Source organism: Procambarus clarkii, chromosome 60 (assembly GCF_040958095.1).
Source record: "Procambarus clarkii isolate CNS0578487 chromosome 60, FALCON_Pclarkii_2.0, whole genome shotgun sequence".
NCBI lineage: Eukaryota > Metazoa > Arthropoda > Malacostraca > Decapoda > Cambaridae > Procambarus > Procambarus clarkii.
In genome coordinates this window covers 16,242,345-16,260,835 of record NC_091209.1, presented here as the reverse complement: position 1 = coordinate 16,260,835, position 18,491 = coordinate 16,242,345, and the positions used below count along the sequence as shown (strand labels likewise).

Genomic DNA, 18,491 nt, shown 5'->3' with positions numbered 1-18,491 from the left:
TAATGCCATATCATAGGTAGTCCACACAAAGGACTACCATGATGGTGAAATATGGATCTCAGAGTACAATCTTTTCAGATGTGATAGGAAACACAAGGAAACTAATACAATATAACTTTCAATCAATAATGTCATTCAGACCAATGTAGAAAAATTATTTTTGCATATTTATTACATATAATGAAAATACTATGTGAATGTGAAATTTAAGATTAAGCTAGTGAAAACGTGTTTGTATATAATGTTTGTATATAATGATAATCCAAATTTTAACAATTCTTTACCATAAGGTTATTTTTGTGGTGAATTAATCCAGATACAGTATTTACAAAATAAGTTTGAATTTAGGCCTAGAACTATTGTTATTCATTGCCATTTTCTCCCCTCAGCTAGCATTCGCCAATTGTTTTCACACCAGGCCTAAGAATTACTGCCGGATGCACAAAGTGCAACGTGAAGAAATGGGTCGAATCACTGCACTCTGTACACGAGTAATTCAGAGCCTCTAGCCTATGAGCGTGATAATCACTATACAATTAAGAGCCCTAATTTGACCGTGTAATAAAAGATGTGATGTTTTCAGATAGACTGAAACAGATTTTGCAACATTATTTATAGCATGCTACTATAACATAGCACAAAAACCTCATTACTATCCTGAGTCAAGCTTTCATGGTGCGGTGGGTTGGCATCCATGCATATTATATATATAATTACACACGCACACAAAACTAACCTTTTCATCTTCCTCTCCTGTTAGAACTTCCACCTTTTCTGGCAGAGGAACAACTGGTTTAAAATCTGGGCACGGATCATGATCATCTTCCACATAACGATCATCATCATCTGCCGTCTCCTTACTCTTGATGGGTGTCATCTTTTGCTCATTCAACCCTCCAGGAGACTTGAACGCCCCCATAAAACCTGGGAAGTTATAACTTTGTTATCTTTTATTTGAATGTGGGCAACTGAAAAGGCATCTCTGAATCTACATACAGTACTTTAAGACAGACATGGTGGCGTAACAAGAACTGATGGCATGCGGAGACAGTGGCGGCAGCATGAAGCGATGACATGCGGAGGCAGTGATGGCAGCATGGGAGATAATGGTTTGCAGTGGCTGCGATGGCACAGATTTACAGTAAAAGGCATTTTGAGATATGTGGCTAAAGTGTTCACAAACAGCATGTGGCATTGCTGGTAGCCCCTTTTTTCCCCTGTCATCTTTGACCCTATCTTAAGATTATCTTGAGATGATTTCGGGGCTTTTTAGTGTCCCCTCGACCAGGCCTCCACCCCCAGGAAGCAGCTCGTGACAGCTGACTAACACCCAGGTACCTATTTTACTGCTAGGTAACAGGGGCATAGGGTGAAAGAAACTCTGCCCATTGTTTCTCGCCGGCACCTGGGATCGAACCCAGGACCACAGGATCACAAGACCAGCGTGCTGTCCGCTCGGCTGACCGGCTCCCCTATGGCAAAACTAAATTATCCTGGCATGGTTTTTTTTCCTCCACTCTCCCATTGCACCTTTACTGTTAAAAAAAACTATTTTATAATTTCCATGTGGAAAATTGAATCAGTCCCCTCCAATATTTGTTAAGTGTAAATTACTGTCTCTCTCAAATGCACTCTAAAGAGTACAGAGAGGTATTTAAAGTGATCCAAATAATTTATGTTTTACTAAATGGTTTAAATAGTAATAAAAGTTCTTTACATTTTTCAGCTCAGCAACTTCACCAGCTTTGAATGGGGCTGTTAATGAGCAACAATATTCTAAACTAAACTGCACCAGTCTCTTAAGTACAGTTGATTTCCCATCTCGTTGGAAAGGTTCTTGCCGTACAACCTATCTTCTTCCTTGCACTTCATATGGACAATTTATTGTGTCCTTTAAAATTAGCGTCTTCAAACATGATTATATCACGGTGAACATGATACTTCATCACGGCCCTTGTCGGTTGTTCATATCGTACTTGTAATCTTTTACGTTTTTTTCTAAAGTGCAATTTGACTGCCTTTTACATGTAGTATCTTGTAACAAACTAGGCTGTTGTAAGAATTATTCCAGAAGGTTCCAGAAGTTCGAGTAGGGACCTGACCTCTCAACAACGCCCAGTCCCCTGGGAATTAGCAGGTCTGAGTCACAAATGGCGGGCATCTTTGTTCATAGCTGCGTATAATGAACCATCCTATAGTATTCAGTAATTTAGAGAAAATTAGCCTTTATTCATTTTGCATTAAAATTGTATTGTATAATAGTACTGGATACAATATCAAGAGTATTCTAATTATTGAGTTTAAGTCACCATCAGTGACGTCACGAATCAGATCTAACTTTTAAGGCGGAGTGACCGGCGGTCATAGGTCAGCAGGGTTGACATGTCTAGTATTTCTCAAAGTTCAATTAACCATTTTGGGGATCGGGAACAGCTCTGCCGTTAGATGTTTGTAATTTAATTCAGTAAAATAATTCAACCAGTCTGGATCAATTAAGTACAACAGAGGTTAATTGTTATAACTTAAACCTGGCTAGTAACTTGGTAAAACTTTGACTAGGCGGAAGGATACAATGTTCTAGTCTGGGCTAGGCCAGACGAGGACAAATCAGTGTGGTCACGGAAGCAGCTGGGAGAGGTCAAACATCTTACCTCTCCCCGAGACCAGCCCAACATCTTAGCTGGAAAACATAGAGGTATAGTTGCTATGGTTATGTATAGAAATAGTCTCATTTGCCATTCAGGTCAAGTAGGGAGTGTTAAAGTGACAGGGAGTGAACATATTTAGATTTTTGTTTTAGTTTTCTTTTAATAAATTAATTAAGTTAAGAATTTGCATTTTTATTGTTTCCATGTGTTTTATGTGTAAACTTGTCCTGGTCACGTGGTCCACACGAGGTAAAGTTGGATTGGGCGCCGATTCTAACATCGAATCGGAATTATCATTACCGTGTAATTTATTCCACACTCAAGGTCATCGTATATAGTGGGGATCAAGCCCCTAGGTTGATTAATTAGCGTGATCGATCCAGACCTCGATCATTGCTCTTGTATTACTGGTCTGGTGGTGGCAGCGTAGAGGCGACTCTAGGGTTTTGCTCAGAGCTTAGGTCACGTCATACTGGGTGTAGAATCCTAAGTCGGTCAATCGTCTTAGGACCACGTGGCGTGGAGTTGGCTTTGGTAAAAGTTTTGGAGTCCCTTGGTAGAGAATAAAAAGTAAGAATACGGGTAGAGGGAGTAGAAGGTAGAGAAGTAGAGAGAGGAACCCCAAACCCGTGTTACAATCTGTTTTGGTACAAGAGAAAATGATGGTGCCACAAAGTTAATTGTAATTGCACTAATGTATACAAAATCATTACTACAGCAAACTTTCCAAATGAACCAATTATAAATGAGATTACTTGGAGAATCTTCAAGAATCAAGGAGGTGCAGATCTGCTTGCTTGGTTTCAAGATGCTCCTCATGGTTCTTACCCTTTAGATATAGTTCACAAACACCATTAAATTCACAAGGGATACCTAAATAATAAAATATATTCCAAACCAATTTCAATACACTCCAAACTGCATTTATCAATATATGCAGTATGACAATTTTGTTTACATACTAGTAATAGAAGTGCTTGTAAATCTTTGCTTCAGAATGTAATGTTAATTTTCCCCACACAATATTAGTTAATGCAAGTTATTACACAGGTTCACCAAATCTGTGTAATGAAAGAAGAAATAGACACCACAATTAAAATCTATACACAAATCAAATGTAAAAACATGCTTACGACCAGTGAAGCCAGCAAATCAAACTACACGATAAGCTTTGATAACAAAAATAAATAAAAGCCAACCAGGGAAGCAATACAGAGTACAGTATATATTGTCAAAGATGCCATTCAACTGCACAAGTAAAGTATGTCTATTGAATTAAAAAAATAAATAAAAATAACTACTGTACTGTACTTACAAAATGAAATCAATACACCATTTAATTTGACATGAAGTACCTTTTCTTTTTCTCAGCTTTTCAGGAAATCACCTTTACGTACAACTAAAATAATCAATGACAAGTATCCTGTCAAGGAAAATGAGTGACAAGTAAATGTTTATTTTTTACAATACCATGATTTGAGGGTAAATTTTTTTTTTTACATTGGATTAACACAAGATGTTAATATTTATGATTTGTGTGTTTTAAATATAAATTTAAAATAATCGAAGCATTTGCTCAATGCAACAAATGAGAATGATAGGACACTGCATACTCAGTACTAAATGTATGCACTGTCCAAGTCATTGTTGTTGTTAATCTTCAGCAAATTATAGCCATTTAAACATTATGTACAACACTTGTCACAACTCCCCGACACCATCTACGAATTCAACCTACATTTCTTTCACCTAATCACTGTACTAATAAATGAATCTTTAAAATAAATAATTCACTTATATCACAAAACTTCTGTAAATCTCTTAATCTAACCATTAAATTGCTTATCTATTTTCAGGGGTATCCCGTAGCTTTCACAATCCTCAGCAGAAATTCTTAAAATTAGCTTGCCATGTTCTCCTTCCCCTACATCCATAAATGTACTGTACTGTTTTCCTGCTCAACATTATATGTAGACATTAAAAGGAAAACACAAAAATGGCCAGTTAAGGGTTTCCTCCATAAATGTCAAAGTATAGGATCTTTAATCAGAACTATTATTCTGTGAACTCATGACATAAATGGGAGCTGATGCTATGCATAATTTTACCCAAATACTTCCCATGTCATTAAAAGTTTGGATATTTTTCCCCAAAGGACCACTTAAATTATCTAAAGGATACTTATATCGTAATTTGGCTACTGTCAAGTGAAGATGTTGGCAGTGGCTAACCCCAAAAACACCAAAAAATATTAATGAAGGTTCCCTTATGCAAGCTTTAGTACATTTGTCAAACCAAGAATTAATATAGAGAACCATTATTAAATTCACTTACACCAACATGGATCAGATGCTTGAGCACTTAAATACACTACTGTTCTGTCAAATACAAAAACTTGCAACAAATAATGTAACACTACAGCAATACTAAAGAGTATCGGAGACAAGAACAAAAGTAAATCGAGTATTGTACACAAGAAGGACAACTAAATGTGCAAAAGAGACTCGGGTATCAGCCATGCAAAAGCAACCCTAAAAGCAAAAAAAATATAAAAATATTACTGTATAAAAAAAAAGTAAGCAAATTAGGACACTCAAACAGAAACAGACATACTAAGAGAGCTATCCTGTGAACTGGATGCAGCAGTCGGAGCTATCAAACTGTTAGCTGCAGATGACAAGCCTTCTGTTGACATCACCGTCGACAGTGATTGGATGTGAGACTCGCCACGTACTGGGGACGAGTCAGGAGTAACCGCCGAGTAGAGTGGGGGAGGCACATTGGCCAGGAGACCGGCAGTGGTGGAGCAGGGGAGGGTATGGGACAGCGACTCTCCTAGTGTTATGGTGGTTGGCACGGTGCAAGTAGCAAGAAAAAATTTCACTTAGTTCGAAATACCTAATGTTATTCATGTCTAAAAACTACGTTTGTCTAAAATAATTAAATGATCAAAATATAACAGCATCAAAAATGTAAACAAATCTTAGAAACTTTGATAAGCATGTTTTTTTAATGCAATGCAAACACTAGCCAGTGTTTAGGGTGGAATATTCGTGACATTATTTAGTGTTTGAAATCTATTTTAGTCTGACAGTAAACAGACTCTCTACTCTTAACACAAATAATGGGCAAATTTACTAAGCTACCACCAAAGCCTTCATCACCTACACAATTATCACTGCCAAGCTATTTATTCCCAATGTTTGAGCTAACACTCCTTACAAGGTACTTGTTAACCCACAACTTGGTAACATAGTATAACAAATTTTAACTATCATTACACCAACAATACAGCACGAATACTTCCCCAGGGCTGTTAGATAATGAATAATTGGATGCGATATAGCCAGTAATACCATAGCACTTTATGTCCAAACCACACATCAGAAAAAAAAAGAAACAAAATTTCGATCCATCTTGGACTATTTATAGTCATGATAATGGTCAAAGACCGATTGCAACTCCTCATTTCTTCATTTTCCGATGCATACTTTGGACATCATATCTTCAGCAACAATGACTCATCGCCTGCATATTATAGCATTTCTAAATTGCTAGTGTCAAAATAAAATGCTGCGAGCTAACTTTTATCTCCTGTGTGCCTCCTAATAGATCCCTTCTGCAGCACAAGAGGTGTGAAGACTAAACCACACACCAAAAGTTGAGGAGACAACGATGTTTCGGTCCATCCTGGACCCTTATCAAGTCGATTGTGGCTTGGCAATGGTCCAGGACGGACCGAAACATTGTCGTTTCTTCACCTTCTGGTGTGCGGTTTAGTCTTCATATCTTCAGCCATGTTATTGTGACTTATCGTCTGCAGCTATACAAAGTCTTCATTGCAGGTTACAGTATAAACAAAAATGTAAAGCAGTGGCGAATAATTATCATCTTGCCAGAAGTATAATTTAAACAAATATAGTAGTGCATTACCAGACAATTAACAAGGATAGCATCCAAAGCATTCCAATGATCAGTTTATTTGCTTGCAAGGGGCTCTTAGGTATAATTATATTATTGAAGTCATTTTTAGCACACAGGACTATTTTTTCTAAAGTGGCATAATTTATTATTGTAAATGATGCCTGATTGTCAAAGCAAAACAGCAAGCAGGATGATAGAATCCTCCTGATGTGCATTTAGCCATCTGTGCTATGAAAACTCTAAGGCAATAATTCCAGCGGCAAGTGATAAGCTTTTTGACAATACTAGCTGGTGGTGGTCAAGCAGAACACACTTTTCAAATCTAAATCACCTGAAAAGTGTGACTTGTACTCATAGTTCAAAAGCCAATATCTTCCGTGTCAATGCTCACCATTATTCACAATATAAAACCAAGCATTTCTTGAGGGTTTCAGATATTGCAAATTAAAAATGGCATTCCTTAAATACCTCAGTTATTTTTACTGAAAAATAAACCAGAGCTACTGAAAAATAACAGCACACAAACCACATTCCAACACTCTTTATGACTTTAGTGTGAATAACAACTTCTGATAAAAATGACTTTAGCAAAAATTAAGACAGTTTAAAATACTATGCATAATTATTACAGGAGTGTCCACGAATGAGAACTGGTTATTATATGCTATAAAATTAATCATTTCCATCAGTCCATCAATGTCTAAATCTTCTGTTTATATTTTTCTTTAGAAAAAAATAGTGTCAAAGAGATACCCTAGTTTAAAATAAATAAAAATTCCAGCTGCTGTCAAGATTGAAGGAGTACTTAACAATTACTGAAGCTATCACCACTTTTTACAAGAACAAGTAATTTAGCGAGACTCGAGGCAATGACAAGAATGTGTTACCGAGACTCGAGGCACTGACAAGAATGTGTTACCGAGACTCGAGGCATTGACAAGAATGTGTTACCGAGACTCGAGGCATTGACAAGAATGTGTTACCGAGACTCGAGGCATTGACAAGAATGTGTTACCGAGACTCGAGGCATTGACAAGAATGTGTAAGTAGGAAGGCAAAAAATGCAGTAGGAACTGGGAGGGGTAACAAAGTAAACAGTCCACCAGTAGTTGTTGAAAAACACAGCAGGAGCAGAGCAACAAAAAGTACAGATGACTGCAATAACAGGTTCCACAAATAAACAATTACAATGAGAGGATTGGGGGGGCACCCTTTTACTTTCTAAAGAAGCTCCATAGGGTGTTGAGTACCTCGTTAGTATCCTATAACAATCCTTTAGGAAGAATATTAAATATTATAAAACAGAACTTTAAAAATTACTTTAATACAAATGTGTATTTTGAAGGATATTAGCCACCACAATAAAAATATTAAATGAAATTAGTTTCAAGTGTCCAGCTAATGTAATCGCCCTAAAAATATTTAAACATTTTATAAATAATAAAGTAATGCTGAGCTCTTCTGCATTATGCATATAAAAGTGCCAGAAATTTAATTGATGCCAAGATAATCCAAATTAACCTACAAAGAGATTAATCTATCAAGGAGAACAGTAACTGTACCAAAATAGAAGTGTTAACATTAACTTATAATGAATAACTTGTATATGAATGAAATCACACCCCCATACTGCACCAAGTCTACTCTTTCAACTTTACAATAAACGGCAGAAAATACATTTTGGAAGACTATCGGAAATAAAAATCCACTCCAATTATGGCTTCTACTTATCAGAAAACTAGAGAGAACCGAAGAAATGTGAAATTCAAGCTTACGAAACGAGCACAGAACGTGTACGAGGCTACCATATTAAATCACCTTCACCTAGCTTCCTAATTTCATGCAGGTAGGTAAAAACCTACAAATGAAACGATAGTACAATACGAAATATTCATGGCATATTTTTTTAATATCTACCCTTTTATGTGACCCTCTAACACACCGGAGTACAACAAACATGGACCACTAGACTCCACTATTCCAACCCAATGAGAAAACAATACAACCCCCCCCCCCCATCCACATACCATGTCATCACCTTGCCATACAGCCACCATGATGAACAAATTTGAACAAGTAACAAAACCCTGCAACTATAATGAGCCCTAAATGATGGGGAAGCAATGTGAAATACCATTTTAAACTATCATTAAAATATACAAATCAAATGACTGAACATCTTGAGAACTAATTAAAAGCAATTTCTTGAGAAGATCTAGGTATAAAAGATGAGAGGCCAAAGTAACATTCTTTAATTTACAATGCAAGCTTGTCAATAAAAGTTATTGTATGCCAAACTTAGCACCAAAAAGGACCAGTAACCTCAAACCTAAGCCAGTATGCTCAAGAAGAATAAACATAGCATGTCCTCCAAAAGAGGAGCTTAACTTGACATTAATTTTATAGTCCCGTGTCAACGTGTCCGACAAGAGTGGTCAAAACTTACCTGGCATAGACCTTGGTGGTGGAGTAAGAGCAGTTGATATAGGTGGCATAGTGATCTGGAAGGCATGTGCAGGTGGTGGTGCATCAGAAACCTGATTGTTGCTACTACCAGCTGTAGTGACCGATGCAATTGATGTGGCCAAACTCCAACTAATATTACCCAGGCTGCTTGCAGGAAGGCTCTGTCAACCAGAAATTTGGAAAACATCTTATAAACACCCATTATAAGTATCCAAAAAACATTTTAAAATCACATATTTAGTAATAATAATAAATCTGCAATGTTAGGGAAATTCATAATCTTCATAATCAATCCAACTTTGCTATATCACAAACCCATGTAAAATCCCTTTCTTTCTGTGAACTTGCCCAAGAATTGTGAAGGATTATGATTACTGCTGGAAATTGGGGGATTTGACAATTATATCCAAATGGCTAGTGCTGGATAAGGAACTTATATTAAGGCTGCCAAACTACTTATCTTCAGAAAAAAGAAACACTTACCCTGGGAAACAACTGGAAGATTTAGTCTGACAAGCACACAAAAACGGCAAAAAAGAAAAACAAAGGTTTACCCGAGTAGCTGAAATGCCAGATGGTGATGGTAGAGGTTCTTTGACAGTGATGCAGACAGGAGAGCCCAATGTGGGAGTTACCATAGATGTACTGGCTTGGGCTAAAGATATGGAGGGCCCTTGGGTCACAGTAGTAGACATACTGCAACAAATACAAACAATATTAGTTTCATCAATACGAAGATTTAAGGAGAGACTCGTCTAAATAGAAAAGACAATTTATTTTTTATTTTTCCTAGAACCTCATCCACTCTTTTCTGCTAAACTTGTTAAAACTTTCATTATACAACTACTACATGTTAATTCACGACTTCAAACAATAAGGCATCTATACCCAGGTACCAAATCATTGTAAGAAACTACTGTAGTTTACTTTATGCTAAACAGTACAATATAGTCAATTTGCATTCTGCGATAATTAAATGAAAGAATTTATTTACGGTAATGAATCCAAGTAATGAATGAGCTGGGACAGATTGGGAAGGGCATAATTCATGAAACCACGATGACATTTTGGGAAATAATGCCCAAATACCAAACTGTCACAGGGATGCCCTTAAAATTAACATTGCAAAGTTTTTGGATTACATTCTTGCCTCGCAGCACCTTCCAGGTATTCTGAAATTTCCATGTACTGAATATGTGGTTGGAAATGGTAGGAGCAGTAAATAATAATGTTCAGGTACACATATTTGAAAAACTTCGTAGCAATACTCTTGGACATTTATAAGAACCTCATTTTCCCCAAACGAATTATTGTACAGTACCTATATAATGGAAGTCTGCAATTTTAGAAACTGTAAATGGACCCGAATGTATTACCATGGATATACTGGATGATATATGTTCCGCCCACATATTTGCGGCAATATTTTGTACTGTATATCAACTAAAAACTATAGTCTTTAGACATAATTTGTTTGCTAAAAACGAATCTGGATGAATTAATTTTCCAAGCTGCAAGCCCTTTCAACATTTGCAAATCCCACGCTGTACATACCTGAATGACTGCTCCGGCATTGTGGATGGTGGGAAAAACGGAGGATTGCCAAAGAGTCCCGGAGTTGGCATCAGTGGGCTGGGCACTGGCTGCTGACCGTAATAGCCCATGTAACTACTGTACAGACCTTGAGGTACAACAGCTGACAAAAAAGAATCAACATCTGATGGAAACAAATAGAAGAATGTCCTGGTCACATTATCTATAACTAGCACATCATTTGGGAAACAAAATACAGTATACATGTTCTGCTAAAACTATGAAAAAAATATCTACCAGGGTGAGAGATTTATCAAGCCTTCAGTTGATAAAGCTCACATGGATTTGAAACTGCACCACACAATATGGTTGCCCTTACATAAGGCCTCTGACCTAACCAGTTTATTATTTTTTTATATGTAAACTTTTTTTTTATTAAACTATCAGTTAGAAATATATAATTTGTCTTTTCGAAGCTACACTTTTCTATGTGGACACTGAACAAGCCATATCCAAGGCTATCAATAATCAGTCATATAAGCCTCAAATACTCTTCTACACTTCTTCCTAGGGGTTGTTCTATTGTCTCCTTAGCAGAAAATATCGGAAGATATAGTGCCCACTACAAAAAAACCTATTGATTATAGTGTTCACTCATTTTTTAGTTATCATTAATGGTTATCTTACTCTAAACAACTTTACATTCCTGTCTGAGGGAGCCCCTTTTATGGTTCCCTATTACTATCTCACTGAGACTGCTCCATATTACAAATATATGGCATGCAAGTTTTGTTTGGCCTAAGTTCTGATACTTTAAATGACATATCATGCCCCTTTTTACGTATACAGTATTGCATTGTACACTAAAAATACCATGAAAATTAGTTACCTTTAAAATCTCTCCTCCCCCTTGTTCAGTAATGTAACACATTCACAATAAAGAGCATGATACGACTCTGCATGGCCAAAGCACTTTTCTATTTTCTACTCTGTGCCAGGGTTTCCCCAACATAACCAGTCTGTTTGAGAACAGGCCCACTCAACTAATATGGTGCTACCTTATAAAATGTTTTCTTGAAAAGGTGACAAGGCCCTACACACATTCTCGGGGTAAAAACAAGCAAACACTTTTTACTGCATTAATGACTGCACAACTAAATTTTCATGTAAACTAACTTTTATAGCTATTAATATACACAAAAATGTTATCATTTGCACTAAAAATATATATATACTGTATCTGTAAAGAAAAAGTTACCATGAAATGGCTGAAAAACAACAACCAAACCCCACAATGAAAAATGTCCAAGAAAATTAAATTACAAACAAATGTTATTGACAACCACCAAGATACAACCGCTGCATTTATGTACTGCCATAAAAACAATTTGTTACAGACCCATGTCTTATTAAATCGAGAGGGCTGGTAAACTGTCGTTCACTTTCTCGTAAACAGATTTCTCGTAAACGTGTTTCCTACTGCTTCACGTATTCACAACCAATATTTACTTCCTCACCACTCGAGTCTACTAATATATGTCTAGGTCTTTTCTTTACATTCTAAAATTCACCCAAGTACTCAATGTCATCCAAGTATTCAATATAATCAAACATGCATATCTATTATTTTTACGTAAACAGCTTTTGAAGGCACGAGAACAGAGAAAGTACAGTTCAGAAATATCATCCACACAAAAGTATACAGCATCACATAAGCAGGTACAACCCACCCTCACTACCACTTACTCATACATCTTAGGATCACAGATGCAGTTTCCTTCTTAACCACCTACTTCAATTTACTGTTAACAGTCTTCCCTTGCACATGTCAAAGATTCCAACCAACCTACATATACCGCTATGAAACCAACATACACGCTAGAATTTGATAGCAAGACTGCATCCATATATACTAATAAAATTTCATACTTTTTATTTATCATGATGCACTTAGTCATTCCCCTAACTAACAACAAGAGGCCCAGGAAGAAGTACTGAGAACAATGACAATAGTCAAAAGGTATGTGAATCGAGGGCTACACTGCTAATTTTCCAACATAAATTGCCCAGATATTGACTGCAATGATGGACCTCCATGGAGGGAAGGACATATGGAGGACAATGTTAGTGGACACTATGGACAGGTTCATGAAGCAGCATATAAAATAGACAAGTGAATTGGAAGAGGAAAATCAAGCAATGTCAGGCTCTAAGCCAGGATTCACCAAGCATTTAAGCAAACACTTATGAAACCTGTGCATCTGTTCCTCAATCATGGCATCCTTATCATTAGGGTTATCTTGAGATGATTTCGGGGCTTAGCGTCCCCTCGGCCCAACCTCCTTTTTGTTACACCCCCCCAGGAAGCAGCTCGAAAACTGAGGAACATACAGAAACCGAGAAAACTACAAATGTGGCAACAATGTTGAAGACAGGAGACAAGCACGAAACCTTAAACTACAGACCCGTTTAATGATACGCCTTACAAAATACTAGTTAAATTAATCAGCAAGACAGGGGTCATTTGGAGATTAATAATTTTGTATCCAAAACCTTGTTTTTGGCAACGTGATTAGGGTTCAACGACTAAGATTTGCCAAAATTCGGCAGAAGACTGTAAAACAGCTTTTGACACCATCTCTCACAAAAGTCTGAACCCCTACAATTTTGTAAAGAAGGCTGGGGTAACTGGGAAGATATTGGACAGGATTAGAGAGTATCAGGCTTAAGAAACTAGAGGGTTGAAGCAAAAAGGGGCAGTCAGGATTTGAGGGAAGTGACATGCGAGGTTCTAAAAAAGGCTGGATACTTGGACAATCACAGTTCTTGATTTATGTTTATGATCATCCATATTAGGTGGAATCAAACATTTTGTTTGTAGTTGATGCTCAAGAGGACTGCAAAAATATTACACAAGGGCCTAAACAAGCAGCAGGAACGGACATGCAATGACTCATGGAGTTTATATCAAAAAACTTAAAAGCAGCTTGAAAGAAAGATCTGAAGGGCAGTACAGTTTACAAGAAAGGCAGTTGCAGGAGTCAACTGATTAAAGGGACCCAAGAGTGGGTTTAACACCAGAGGCACACGTTAATGGAATAGCATCAGCTGAACATGGACGACTAACAAACATAAGGTGGTTTTCCAGAACTTGAATTCTGGAGAACAAGTCATCCTTCAAAGTATTATATACATATATTGGACAAGAACATGTAACCCACACCTGCACAAGAAAAATACTGTATGGAAAGTGTCGAGATTTGCAACACCACAGGTAACAAGCTAACACTGATAGAAGAGACACACAATATAATCGCAAAAGATACCAACAACAGCCAATGTAAGTGATAAGAGTGAAGGTACACAGATGGAAGTTGAAAATACAGATGAGCCAGAGAAATGCAAGGCATGCACAAATGTAGTGTGTGGTAAGCAAAGGGAATGAACCAAAAATGGGGGGAAGCAACTACCATTCATAATTTCAAGAGCAAGTAAGACAAATGTACAGCTGGGAGGAATAAATGTACAAGGTGCAATAGCTACGAGACAGAGCTCCAAACCTGAATCTCGTTTCCTGTAGATAATTAGATGGCACACTTACAGTTACACATGTACACACTTACAAATACACGCAACAGCTTATTAAAACATCAACACATACCAGCTGGTATATCCACGGGAACTTGCTCTTCATTAGCCTTCACTTCTGCTCCTTCTGAAAGCTGGTGATGAAAAAAAAAAATAAAAATAAAAATAATGGATTCTCCTACAAGTGAGTAATTTGCATGCAACATTCTATGAACTACTCAAACATTTGAATCACACATTATATACGCACACCACATCAGCTGGTAGTCAAAAATCATCTTTCATCATAAAAGATACTTAACAATTACTTGACCAATCACCGCATCTTCCATACCATGGGTATCCCTGGATTTCAGGGGAAAGTGAGTTTATGCAAAAACCGTGTCAATCACACTTTACCCTATCACTGCAGCACTTCCACTTCCATCCCATATTCTTCTTGGGTTTATATGGGGCTACAAGTTATATTTGCCAATTTTTTTTCCATACATAGTAAGGAAATTATTTGTACTTTCCAGGAGCACTTAAATAATTAAGACACTTTTTTTTAATATATTTTTAGATTTGCACATAGGCAAGTAACTGGGCCAAGCTACCTGCACACTTCATAGATTAAGAAAAGGCTCTATTAATTCAAAGCTGCAGCCAGAAAATGGAGAAGAGGCATCCAATGTAGACTAATAAAAAACAAAAAATCTACAATGCCTCTGCTCTAGAATTGGTCCGAGTTAGCAGAGAACTAACTCGGACCAATTCAAGCCCCAGGTACAATACCCAAGGCAAGGCTCTGCAGATAGATCCTTTCCCCGAAGACAACAAGGTGTGCACAAACACATTATGTAGCTGCCATTCCTCTGTAGCTTGCCAAGAAAGTACCTCGTGATTACCTTGCGATGATTTCGGGGCTCAACGTCCACGTGGCCCAGTCCACAACCAGCAATCCTGGTTGCTGGACCGGTCAACCAAATAGCTCGAATAAGTTGCCAAAACCACATGGCAGTCAAGGTACAACCAAGGTGCAAGCCAGCCTTGAATACAAGGAAATTCTTAAAGCAAACTGCATTGGGTAGGACCTAGAAATTGCGATAAACCCACCCCTCTCCCGTTATTTTTTAACCCAATATGCACAGCACCACAAATAGCGCCTATATTGTTGCATTGTGAACAATCACGAGGAAAAAAACCATCAGCCGTGACCAATTTTCCCTCACCAGGATCTTCTCTTCGGACCGCAATAAGAGTTAAAGATGCGAATGCTTACCTAACTGTGCTCACTGTACCTTAAAAATACTGAAGTAGAGAGTGAGATATGTAATTGAGCTGATGAGATGTAAGGATGCTCTCATTCCCTGTATTGGTGGGAGTTAAGTGTTATGTATTAAAGGAACAGGTTGAAGCCAATTCCATCCACAACTTTAAAAAGAGAGATGATGAAAACATTGAGTGGCAATTAAAGTGCCAGGCACAAGTGGTTATGTGGAGAGCCACAAAGAGTTAGATCTCCCTCACCCAAAATCACTGATAGGTAAGCAACACTTAGGTTTTTCTCCTTCAGCATATTTTAAATGTTTTGACATTCAAATTTGGGGTCTTATTTTTAAATTAGGCTGTGAATTGAGGTGACTGGTATTTTAATGTCATTCCACTTTTTAACCACTCAGAGTGGTTAATAATATATATGTACAAACTAATATAAATGTACTTGAGTAGACAGCATGCATGTAAACTGAAATAGTTCCAATTTTCTATATAATTTACTCTTCAACATAATTTCAAGCTTGAAGAGTATCATGGGCATTATTAGACTACAATGAAAACTGTTTAAAAATTATTATAAATCAAAGAAGTAAAGAAATTTAGAAACATGCCCTTGAGTGAAAAGGCAGCCAAATTGTTGTCACATTTAACGTATTTAAAATTTCAAAGAAGAAAGCAGGAAAGTTATAAATAATCAGACACCTGCTGGATATCTGGCAAATACCGAAGCCCTCTTGAGGTCCAAAACAGCAACTCTTACCTTTGCAACGGATTTTAAAGCTCGCAGCTCTCCTATGTCGACTGACATGGCATGCACCTGAGTCTGTTAAGAAAAAAATAGGCTCTCTAATAATGACAAAATGGACAATTGTGTGTATGGTAGTTGCTTCTCAATTTTAAATGCACAGTTTTCTCAGTTTACTAAATTCATTAAGAAAACCAGGCATTAACAGCCAGAAGATATGGAAAAAATATACACAAATGACTCGAGTTTCATGCAATCAGGACGCAAGATGGATTACTGCAATACTCAAAATTAAACTTAAAAAGTCAAGCGCATATAAAGCAGTAATGTATAAAAAAATATCTACAAGACCCTAAATATCAAATGACAGTAATCAATACAGATTTATGGATCAAATAGCAAGACAATTTACTCAGTGATTCAAGTGACTAGTTTTGATGAAAAACTAATTCCAAGCATTAAATATTATCCCAGGTTCAATCACACGGCCTCAAGATTGTGTGATTTCATTGTGCAATTCTTAGTATTCTTAAGTATTCATTAACATATAATTTTGAATGTGTAGCTAATATGAAGTAAATTGAGCCTATGTACTGTATATATCAATGTGAAAATCCACTTACTTGTAAGTCCCTTATAGAACAATGTATTTGCTTCATTTCATTTAAAATAGAAGAGCATGTATCTTGACAGAGTAATTTGTTTTGTTCTAGCATACTCCGATATAGCGATGAATTTTCTTTAAATTCGTCTGCCATTGTGGTACAGAACTTCCGAAGCGCTTCATTTTGAACCTTGAGGGCAGCATTCTGCTCTTCCATATTTCTGAGTGTATTCTCCTGTACTTCTGACAGGGCTCTCACCTGGGCATCTAATCGCTCAGGGCTGGGTCGTGCTTCCTACAAACATTAATAAGTAGTCCTCCTTGCAAAATAATGTTGGTTTAGTTAATTATATATTTACATTTGTATAATTGCTTGAAAACTACACCTACCCCACTGAAGTGGAAAACAGGATATTGACAATACTGTATACATATGAAAATGTTTGCATTGTCTCAAGAGATCAAATCCTTTCTGTTCATGACGCTAATCTTTATATATATTTTTTTTATGTTTAAACATGTTCATCCCTGAATTTCTTAGCTTTAAATACTCTCAGTCCCCTCCATAAGCAGTCATCTGAATTTCTAAGCCACCAACCTGTCTAGTTATCCGTGTGGAGTTTTTATTCTCTCTAAATGGTGTGCTAAACATAGGTATATGAGGCACATTTGTTAAGTGACCATTTGTAAGATCAGCATGTGGCGACTGTGACACATCAGAGATGGATTCTGTGTCGTCCTCCCGCTGTGCTGCCATGTCTTGGTCGAGGGTCATGTGGGACAACTGTCTTTCAACAACTTCCAACTGGTGGCTGAGCTTGGTGTTTAGCGGATGGAAACGATCCACACCTGAATATAAGAAAATATGAAATGAACAAGTTTTTCTAATGTGAATTGCATTAGTTTTCTTAAATATTTTCTGAAGTCACTAAATGGATCATGTGTTTTTCTAGAAGGTTAGCAACTGAATGCAAGGCATCAGCAAAGTCAGAAACAAATGTCCCCCCCCCCCCCCCCAAAAAAAAAAAAAATATATTGACCCATATGATTTCTGCAGTTTCTTTTCTTTTCTTAATAGGAATTGTGCATATAGACAAAACTTCAGCCCAAAATACTTTTGACTTGCTATTTTGAATAAGCAAACTGGCTCATTTGTCCTTTTATTACACTTCCTTATACTGTACTATTCTAGTATCAAGTATACAAAACTTTTATCAAAGCTTCCATCCCATCACCTTGCCTGAACCTATCAAAATCGAGTTCCTGCAACCTGGATACATTCATTTAACAGCAAGTTAGTTGAAATCAATGTTAATCCCCTTCAATATGATTTCTCACCTGGCATGCGTAATCTATCCAGCGTAAGGTAAAGTGTGTCTCGGGCCTGGGTAAGTAAGATGGTGTGCTGGGACCGCATTTCTGAGGTAACCGACTCAAGGTTACCCTCACCCAGCATCGCCTGTGCTCGCTCTTGGTATAGCTAAAGGAAAAACAAAACAATTGGCTTCACACTTCATTTTGATTCTCTATTTCATTATTTTTGTCATACCACAAGTAAAACCAAAAAACCAGTAACATACGATTACATCTGTAATGACACAGCATCGAATTTCCAATTAATTCAACGTTAATTTATTTAAAAATTCATTCAATTCAAATTCACAATTCATTTAAAAATGTAACTTGCATGACAAATGGCCTACTGAAACCAAATATGAAGAAGAGT

General features: G+C 37.0%; 1 protein-coding gene across 16 annotated transcripts in view; it reads right to left on the bottom strand.

The window, feature by feature from the left end:
* The window catches only part of LOC123766774 (E3 SUMO-protein ligase RanBP2), a 69,215-nt gene that overhangs the window by 37,728 nt on the left and 12,996 nt on the right, over positions 1-18,491 (bottom strand). For 9 of the 16 annotated variants that reach the window (XM_069307592.1, XM_069307588.1, XM_045756134.2 and 6 more), the window contains exons 12-21: positions 18,104-18,245; positions 17,364-17,614; positions 16,785-17,060; positions 16,177-16,239; positions 14,233-14,293; positions 10,593-10,755; positions 9,593-9,734; positions 9,019-9,199; positions 5,262-5,483; positions 737-924 (exon numbers count right to left, since the gene is read on the bottom strand). In XM_069307592.1, the coding sequence (XP_069163693.1) occupies positions 737-924; positions 5,262-5,483; positions 9,019-9,199; positions 9,593-9,734; positions 10,593-10,755; positions 14,233-14,293; positions 16,177-16,239; positions 16,785-17,060; positions 17,364-17,614; positions 18,104-18,245 (1,689 nt within the window). The remainder of the gene's footprint in view (positions 1-736; positions 925-5,261; positions 5,484-9,018; positions 9,200-9,592; positions 9,735-10,592; positions 10,756-14,232; positions 14,294-16,176; positions 16,240-16,784; positions 17,061-17,363; positions 17,615-18,103; positions 18,246-18,491) is intronic. The other 7 variants (XM_069307591.1, XM_069307593.1, XM_069307599.1 and 4 more) reach the window with 3 other exon arrangements.